This window comes from Melanerpes formicivorus, unplaced genomic scaffold (genome assembly GCF_026170545.1).
Source record: "Melanerpes formicivorus ecotype bairdi unplaced genomic scaffold, bMelFor1.0.p_v2 SCAF_8, whole genome shotgun sequence".
In the NCBI taxonomy this organism is placed as follows: domain Eukaryota; kingdom Metazoa; phylum Chordata; class Aves; order Piciformes; family Picidae; genus Melanerpes; species Melanerpes formicivorus.
The window spans coordinates 7,034,796-7,044,731 of record NW_027142360.1 but is presented as its reverse complement, the minus strand read 5'-3'; the positions used below and the strand labels follow the sequence as shown (position 1 = coordinate 7,044,731).

The following is a 9,936-nucleotide window of genomic DNA, read 5'->3' as shown; positions in this document are numbered from 1 at the left end:
CACACACAAACTGCAGCAGAGCTTAAGAAATACACTGTCATTTAAAACAAACCCCCAACAAGTACTTACATAGTATGTAGAATATAAACAGCTCTGAAGCATAAAATATTTTAGAAATTCACTTGATAAATTCCAGACAAAAAACAGCCAAAAGGTCACTTACCTTCTGAGTGATATTAAAGTAAAATTTAATTAACTCCACTGAATTATTTTGATTTGAACTTAAACTGTTTTAGCCTTGCAAGGCAGAAGTTGTATCATGAGAACATCAGCGAATACTTCTCTCAAATGCAAGAAAAAAAGCGAGCACCATAAACAATGTGTGACTTAAATCCACGAATCCCCCGTTTTTAAAGGTGCACATGTCAACTATTTGCAGAGGAAATAAGGAGGTATCACAGTATCACTAAGGTTGGAAGAGACCTCAAAGATCATCAAGTCCAACCTGACACCACAGACCTCATGACTAGACCATGGCAACAAGTGCCACGTCCAATCCCCTCTTGAACACCTCCAGGGATGGTGACTCCACCACCTCCCTGGGCAGCCCATTCCAAAGACCAATGACTCTCTCCATGAAGAACTTTCTCCTCACCTCGAGTCTAAACTTCCCCTGGCACAGCTTGAGACTGTGTCCCCTTGTTCTGGTGCTGGTTGCCTGGGAGAAGAGACCAACCCCTTCCTGGCTACAACCATCTTTCAGGTAGTTGTAGAGGGCAATGAGGTCACCCCTGAGCCTCCTCTTCTCCAGGCTAAACAATCCCAGCTCCCTCAGCCTCTCCTCATAGGGCTGTGCTCCAGACCCCTCCCCAGCCTTGTTGCCCTTCTCTGGACATGTTCAAGTGTCTCAATGTCCTTCTTAAACTGAGGGGCCCAGAACTGGACACAGTACTCAAGGTGTGGCCTAACCAAAGCAGAGTACAGGGCACAATGACCTCCCTGCTCCTGCTGGCCACACTATTCCTAATGCAGGCCAGGATGCCGTTGGTCTTCTTGGCCACCTGGGCACACTGCTGGCTCATGTTTAGGCAGCTGTCAATCAGCACCCCCAGGTCCCTCTCTGTTTGGCAGCTCTCCAACCACTCCAACCCCAGCCTGTAGCTCTGCATGGGGTGGCCGTGGCCAAAGTGCAGCACCCGGCACTCGGACTTGTTGTAATGCTATTTGTGACATTTACCTTTGAAAACTTCATTGAAATCTTACAACGTTGAAGCCGATGCTGTTTGTTTGCTTTGTTTTTATTAGAAAAAATACTCAGGCAAGGTCTACAATCATCTGTCCATTATAAATGACTTACAAGGAACTCATGAAGCAATAAAATTAAAAAAATACAAATACAAACTATATCTGAAACACTTCTATTTGGCAATTTTTATAACCAATTAAAAAATAAACCAAGGAAAAAAAAAAAAAAAAAAGAAAAGAAACAAAGATTACAGATTATAGGTACAGACAAAAAGCAGTAGGTGAAGTGCTCAAGCAAAAAAAAAAAAAAATAAAAAATAAAAACAAACAAAACCCAAACAAAAATCAAACCCAAAAAACACTGCATTTTTTTTTCCTCCAAAAATAAAGTCACATCACTACAGATTTCATGAATAATACCCTTATTAAACAACCATTCCAGAACATCTTATATTAGTGGTGCTTTTAATTTGCACTTCATTTTGCTTGATAAGAATTTCTTTCTCTCTTTGTTTTTCGTGTGTGTCTGCGTGTACATAAGCAACATTTTTAACCCATTGTAGCTAAGCAAGGCTCTCGGTGTCAGTACCAATGCAGAATGCATTTGCATTGTATTAGGATAGGCTCACTTCTGCAGCCAAAGGGTTACTTTTAAGTTTTATTCTATTTCATAAAAATTTTAGTGTAAAAACTGCTGGTTATTAGTTTCACTGTAGTAAACTCCTCCCCAACAAGGAGGACTAACTCTGCAGTTTGACTGCATATATCCATACAAATTTTACATATTAGTTCCTTCCAAGAGCACGGAAAAAACTAATGCAATGTTCGCTATCGGAAAGGAGCGCCATGAATTAATTATGGGTACTATTCATCCCTCTTAAGACTTCTGGGAAGGATGTTCAATGCGTTTTTGTTCTTACAACAGATATTAACAGTAGTATATAGTCCCTTAGGTATGGAAAAGGAGGGGTTGTTGTTTTTTTTTATTGTTAAGGAAGGTGCTTTTTTTTTTTTCCTCTTTTTTTAAACAATTCTTCTGGCAGCACTAGTGAATTACAATATCCTTCAATATTATTTCTACCATAATATATACACTTTAACTTTCATGCCTCTAGAAAAACATCTACAGTACATTTCATAATATAAAAATATATTACAAATCTGCTGAAATATTTACAAGCAATGTCCTATTATCTATATGCAACATTTTTGTCTCCATACAAAGACTAACAGGTTAGACACATCTCTATTTTGTCAGTTAAAAAAATCCATGTCTCCTTGCTTATTAAGCAAGAAAATGATTTTACTTTCCTTTTCAAAGCCAACTTTGGTGCATAAAGGATTGAACTTCTAGATTATTATTATCTTTTTTTTTTTTCCTTCTCTTAAAAATACCATTTTCTTTACAGCTAGAAAACATTAGGCCAAATAAAAAATAAAAGAACACTTTACAGTGAATGGGGATCCTAAAAGGTTAAAATAAGTAAAGTAAAACACCCATAACACTAACTGCTTATAGTAGAGGTTTTTCAAAAACCAGCCATTGATACAGATCACAGAAAAGCAGATCTCATCAACATACTACACTACTCCTGCAAAGGGTGTCAGACGTACTGCAACACTCTCAATATCTTGAAACCGTACTATATGTATTCAGGGTCGACTGGAAAAGACAAGCATTCCATCAACATTTGTTTAAACATTATCACCCGACATATTTTAGGGTCTGCAAAAGGACAGATTACAAATGACAAATGATTACTATCCACCATACTCAGAGGGCAACAGGATAATCCCTTGGCAGTTGTTTTATTGTCTGGCCTGTGTTATATATTCACTTAACATCGACGAGTAGCCTAATAGCTCGTTAACAGTTCTCCTGGGAATTGTGAGTAAATGGTGATGGTTACTTTTTCTTTTCATCAAATATAAACTACTGTATTCACTAAAGAAAAAAGCAGCTTAAAGAAGCAAGCATGCAAAGCCTTTTAGTTGTTCCACTAAGTTGCCAGAAGAGTGTTTGCTCAGTCTCCCACTGTACCATTCCATGAAAATGTGGATATACAGTAATATATATATTAATATATTCCACAGAAGCATCAACTTCATTCACAGAATGTTTACACTAAGCATAAATATTTATCTAAGGGGGAAAAAAAAAAAAAAAAAAGATGGGGTTTGACTAATGTGCAACTTTATTTCTAAATCCATTGTCAGTGACTAAGACTGCAGGTGTCCCCAACTTGCTTGGTTTTTACCTCTTCAACCTCTTCTGTGGCATTGTTCTGTAAAACAAGACAGTACAGGGTTACATGAAGACCCTGCGGTGTAAATTTTAGTCAGGCAGAGTACACTGTCAAACCACGGCTCTACAAAACTTGCTTTTACTTCATTTGATTCAAACTGAAAGTGATTTTAAATCATCCAACATTAGCACACATTTCAGGTAATTGTTTCAAACTGCCTATTGGAATCATCATTTTAGCATGACATTAATAGATTGCCACTTTTTCCCCCCCCCCCCTCACAAAGTCTTCAGCGCTAATTCTTTGATCTCCCACAGTTGGTCCCAAAGCTTTTTTTAATCACACACTGGTCTTATACAGCTAAAAATCTAGCCCAACATTACGTAAGGAGACCTTAAGTTTTATTTGGGAGAGGTAGAAAGGGTAGCTCATTTTTCACCAAGGACCATCTCTGAGATTAATCTCAGAGATGATTACATTTTTACATTAACATCAAGATGATTATAAAGTCAACGTCAAGCAGTTTTGAAACACACAATCCAATTTCCTCACAACACTTTTTTATCATTTAGTGTGAACATCAGTAATCCATGTAGTTCACTCAGTATTTTACATACTTATATTTACTGAGATAGCAGATACAGTGTGATGCTTTATTTTCATGTTGTAAACCAAGTTTTCATTGATTAGTGAAATACACTGAATGTTAAAGGTGAACTGAAAGGCTTATCACATATCAAGACCCCAGATTAGTGTTCTAGTTACTCCTTTAGACACTAGGTCACTCCACATTAAGGAAGAAACACAGGAACATGGAACTTTTGTTACAGCAGGAAAAAACTTCTCCCCCCAACCTTTAAATATTTATCTTTGGATGTTCAAAACTTGAAAGTGAATTAAGCATTTCAGATTACCTTTAAAAACTGTACACTCAGAGCTGCAGGTACTGACAATTATGTGAGCACACTAAGAAACTGGGGAGAGGGGTGGAGGGAATTTAGGGAATTATTAGGAACAAGATGGATTAGAAGCCAATCCGAAGCCCTAAAACCACAAGTGCAAATGCAGCTTAAAGACAAGTAACATGTACTGTCCCCTTCTGTCCCCCATCTAAAGCTTCTTCTGTTAAAAAATAACAGTACTTGTATCCAAGTACAGGGTTTAAGGTAATACTTGCATGTATTACAGTTGAATATAAAATATGTAAAGATAAATTTGGACTTTAAAAAAATTGGTATACAAACCAGTATGTGATCTTAACAGAAGTGATCTTTCAGGATTCCACTGTATGTACCTCCTTTACTAGAATTTCTGTACACCAAGCACAAAAAAGTAAAATACACTTGGTAAATACACACATTCCCCGTTTCTCAGCAACTAGAGTTCAGTTCAAGAAGTTAAGTAATTCTGAAACAACTTAAGACCTCAGAACTTAACTCCTGGACGCTGACAGGACGGAGGCTCCCTGGTCTGGTGTGCAATGTGTTATCAAGCTCAGGTTACCAACGTCAAAAAGTTAAGTGAGGCTTAAGACTGCATTTAAGTAAAGGAAGTTTCAAAATGAGGACATTACCTGTATATGTTTGGGTCCAGAAGCAAGGCAGTATCTTTTGGTAGCTTTGATAAATGAACTACTTTAGTTTTTAACTGATGTCGCTCACTTTCATTTACCCACACATCAGGCAGACTATGAATAAATAAATAAAATAAAAATATTCAAAAAAGATCAACTCTTTTTCTTACCATAAAGTTAATGTGGTAAACTAGTACACATGAAGGGTTTTCTGAAAGCAATCCTCACAATTCACTGGTTAGAAAAGCACCTTCACTTGAACTGAGGAAAAGACAGCCTATCTTTACATACCGTACTTTTCAATTGCTCAGTGTGAAAAAGATGCTAAACAGAGTATTCCAGAGGAATACCCAATCAAACATACAGTGACAATGGCAGCATATTCTCCATTTTAACAACTTAATGTGAAAATGGATAGCAGGGGGGACAAAAAGTGAATCCTTGAAAATACTTTATTTTACTGGGCATAAAATACACTACAGGCACTGAGCTTCAAGTTGCAGCAATTTTCTTGCTCCCAGTTAAAAGTTTTCAGTGTTAAAATGCTTCACTTTTGCAAACTGTTTCATTATCTTCTCAAGAAATCCAGGCAATCACCACAACAAATTTTGGCTATCTAACAGTTCTCATTTTGAGAGGGAACAGTTAAGTCTTTACACATTGAAAGGAACTTCAGAGCTGCTTGTGGCAAAACCCTGGGGAAGAGGGCCGGAGATGTTTTGCACTTTAACTCTTTCCAACATGCCACCTTGAGAGTGCCTGATTCTATTATTGCTGCTTTTACTGAAAGCATACTGGGCTTTTAAGGGCTTGCTGAGGTTATCAGGAAACACACTGATAAGAGAGGCACTGGGCTTGATGCGGTCATCAGCATCCTACTGAAAACCTGCTTTCTTGCCTCCTCCCAAAAATTAACATTGACAGCAGCTGTGCAGAAGGAACAGGGGATCCATTCTGCCTCCACTACTGGTGAGAAAAAAAAAAGTCTCAAGAAAGCAAAGAACTGCCCCAAAGCCAACAACTCCTTGAGAATATTTTCAGTCATTTGGGGGTTTATTTTTCTGATGTTGTCTGGTTTGGGTTTTTCCCTTTGTTACATGATGTACGAGTCAAAAATTAATTTCAGGATGGGGAAAAAAGTTAAAGTTTGCAATTAAGAATTCTAACATTTTGAAACAAGTTTCACATTGAGAAACTCAACATTTAAAGACGATCTAAATAAAGCAGCTCTTCCTCCCACCAAATCCATAAGCAATTTAATAGACTTCCACGAATTCTTAAACTGAACTAATTTTTCAGCAATGGAAGTTAGCTGCTACTCAAATTTGATGTTTTGATCAAAAAAAACCTTAAATGAAGCCAAAAATGTCCATCTCCAGTAGGAAAAGGAGTTTCCCCAGTTACACTTTTCCCTCCTAAGACAAAGGTAAAAGGAAAAAAGGAGGGTGTGGGGAAGCTCACACTCAGGAGGAAATCCATCTACCTATCTATTAAGGTTTAATATGGAAGATGAAAGGTGAAATATATCATAAGACAAATATTTACTTTTGCTGAAAAAAGTACTTAATGATAACTTGGAGCAGTGTAACAGTTTCTCAACATGACTCAGAGTAGAAAATGTTCTTAAGTGTGAGTATATTTACTGTTTAAGAAAAGTTGGGGGACATTAGCCATGGTACCTTGCATTATTTGTTAACTGTAGTAATCAAACGGAATTGAATCTACTGAATACTAAATAATCCAAAACTACATCATTCAGGGCAGAAAATATACCACCTAGCTAACCCAATAGAGATGCAAGAAACATGAGTATAAACCAGCTTGTTCCTTCTACCTCACCAACCAAACCTACATCCACCTGGGGATAGCTTAACAGCACTGAATAACTTGTCCTCTCCAATGCTGTTTCTAATACTGTATTCATCTGCATGAGCAAAAGTCTCCTTTGACTCTGTCTTGGAATGAAAAGCACTTTGTTGTTGTGTTTTTCCATTTCCTCTTCATGCATCCTGAGTATTGTATGTTTCTTTTTAATTCCTTGTATCTTAAAATGCAACTAACTGTCTTTATCCCTGAAACAGTTTAACAATTTCAGCATGATGCCACATATAGCATTATCAGCTGTTTGAAAGGGAAGCAAGAAAACCTGCATTCTTTACAAGAATGTTTTCATCTCCCAGGTCAAATAGAACCTTGCAGGCTACAAGTGCTGCAATGAGCAAAAGCTACAGAGCCTTTAACACTGCACTGAAACACCAAACACTGCTCTAGATAACTCCTCTGCAAATAAAAGTTATGACAGATTCATGCTGCCAAGTTCACACTACTGCACATGACTAATTTGGGACACTAAAAACTGAGTAATTTAAACTACCAAACAAAGATAAATTTCTGTTATGCTAAGCCTTTGAATCACCATCCCACTCAATCACTTAAAAGCAGCACTGAATCTAAAAGATCCCATTATTCCAGAAGTTAATTGCACAAATGATGATTATTTCATCTGAAACTCAGATATCCTTACTTAATGAATTCCACCAATTTAAAGCTATTTTCCTCTTTTTAAGAAAGAGCCTATAAACCTGCATGTCTTATCTACTTATGCAGCTACCCACCTTAGTGTGAAACAAATGTCTCAGTTACTTCCATTTGTATGCAAGGAGGATGGATCCAAGAGATTTATTTTATTCTAATTATCTTTAAAAGTAGTTAATTGCCTTAAAACTTGTGAAGAACATGGAGCATACAGCTACTGCCTCCTAAAACTACTCTGCCTACTGCCTCTTCAACAGCACAGTGGAAAACATTTCTCTATGCAATTAAAATACTTACAAAAATTCTATTCTGTATCAGAACAGAGATGAGATTTCAGCTATTTCAAAGTAGATAAATTCTTTCTAAAGTACACTTACTACTTCATATCTCACAAGCCTACCCAAGGGCAGTAACTTCATCCTGCATTATACACAGCCAATCGTTTGGAGCAAGGCAGGACTTTGAAGAACCAATAGAAAACAAGCAGCCAAGCATGCTGGAAGAGTATTCCAAGCTTCAGTGGGAGAACCCAAAGAAGCAACAATATGAGATGGATAGCTTAAAGGGCCAAATGTGGTTATTACACTCTTAAATTGTGGCAGCTAGGCAAATACTCTTGTAGTTCTGCTGTTATACGAATGAGTGTTCATTTTTCAGTACTTAGAAGTATTTCAGGATCACAATGCATCAGTGGGTAACTCAAAGTTGTCTCAGTGATGAGTTTCCTTATGCATATGGCTAGCAAAACCAACCTGAACTCCCCATTCAATAGAGAACCTTGTTATCAACACCCGTAACGACAAGATGTATCGAAAACACAGCTTCAAGTTTACCTGAACGCATATCAGAGTCTAGAGACTTCAGAGCCAAAGTGAAAATCAACTAAAATATTGCCTTGTTTAACTTCAAAATTATTTTTTAAGAAGTATTTTTCAAAGCATGAACTTTTAATGTTCAAAAGTATAACATCATTTAGTGATAGACAGTTTAGGAACCCCACTGCAATTTCCTCCCCATGTAAATTCTACATATGACTACCAATATACTCACATGTCCTCTGGTGTCCAGTGGAGCAAGAGTTTTATTTTTCCAGAATCTTCTTTTCTTTTAGCTATTACCTGACAATAATAAACCATAATTAACACTGATTCTGAAGGTGTTTTTTCTTTTGTTTGCTCAAAAACATTCATGTTCCACTGGAAATTCGTAAGCAGCAAACTGCTTTACTCTGTGGAAGTTGTATTAATTCCATAGACAAGCAGAACTTGCATATCACTACTAAAACCATTCTTGGTAAGGTACAATATTTTCCTTTAAACCTTTGTCTACTGAGCAGTCCCTGAAAATAACAACAACAAATAAAAAAGGTAGCATCCTATAAAAAAAAGGTAGCATCCTATAAATAGTCTTCCTCTCTTTTAAAACACTTCCAATGTTTAGGCATCTACTCCAAAAGCTTGGAATGTACATTCCTCTACAAAAATGTTCTTGTTCTTCCACAGGATGTTTATGGGAAGTTGCAAGAAATTGATGGCTTAATTGTAGCATGGCATAAGAACAAAATCTTCTCTCACAAGTGCTTATACATATAAACACATCATATGCATAATGGTGGAGTAGACATCCATCAGCAGCCTCTGGAGGACCCCACGCAGGAGCAGGTGGATGTGCCCAAAGGAGGCTGTGAACACATGGAGAGTCTGCATTGAAGCAGGTTCCTGGCAGAACCTGTGGACCCATGGAGGGAGAAGACCACACTAGAGAAGGCTTGCTGACAAGACTTGGTACCCCCCAAGGCTGGACCAGTGTGTTCCTCAGGGGACTACACCCTGTGGAAAGGACCTATGTTGGAGTGATTTGAAGAAGTGCAATCTATGAGAAGGGCTGACACTGGAGACGCTCAAGGACTCTACACTGGAGCAGGGGAATTGTGAAGACAAAGCAGTAGCAGAGACCACATCTGATAAACTGGCAACAGCTTTATGGTCAGGTTTGCAGAAGTTACAACTGAAATGGAAGAAATCTAGCACCTCTGCAACAATGATAAGAATAAACAAGAATAAACCAAACCAGGTTGGAAGAGACCTTCAAGATCATCGCATCCAACCCATCAACCAATCCAACCCACCTAAACAACTAACCTATGGCACCAAGCACCCCATCAAGTCTCATCCTGAACACCTCCAATGATGGTGACTCCACCACCTCCCCAGGCAGCCCATTCCAATGGGAAATCACTCTCTCTGTATAGAACTTCTTCCTAACCTCCAGCCTAAACCTCCCCTGGCGCAGCCTGAGACTGTGTCCTCTTGTTCTGGTGCTGGCTGCCTGGGAGAAGAGACCAACCTCTGCCTGTCTACAACCTCCCTTCAGGTAGTTGTATAGAGCAATAAGGTC

General features: G+C 38.0%; 1 protein-coding gene across 4 annotated transcripts in view; it reads right to left on the bottom strand.

Annotated features, from left to right (window-relative positions):
• Window positions 1–1,212: 1,212 nt before the first annotated feature.
• AEBP2 (AE binding protein 2) overlaps window positions 1,213–9,936 on the bottom strand; it is a 53,923-nt gene continuing 45,199 nt past the window's right edge. For 2 of the 4 annotated variants that reach the window (XM_068141909.1, XM_068141908.1), the window contains 4 exons: window positions 8,590–8,657; window positions 5,005–5,118; window positions 4,676–4,742; window positions 1,213–3,470 (listed from right to left, as the gene is read on the bottom strand). In XM_068141909.1, coding sequence (XP_067998010.1) covers window positions 4,688–4,742; window positions 5,005–5,118; window positions 8,590–8,657 — 237 coding nt within the window. In that variant the 3' untranslated portion in view covers window positions 1,213–3,470; window positions 4,676–4,687. The remainder of the gene's footprint in view (window positions 3,471–4,675; window positions 4,743–5,004; window positions 5,119–8,589; window positions 8,658–9,936) is intronic. The other 2 variants (XM_068141911.1, XM_068141910.1) reach the window with 2 other exon arrangements.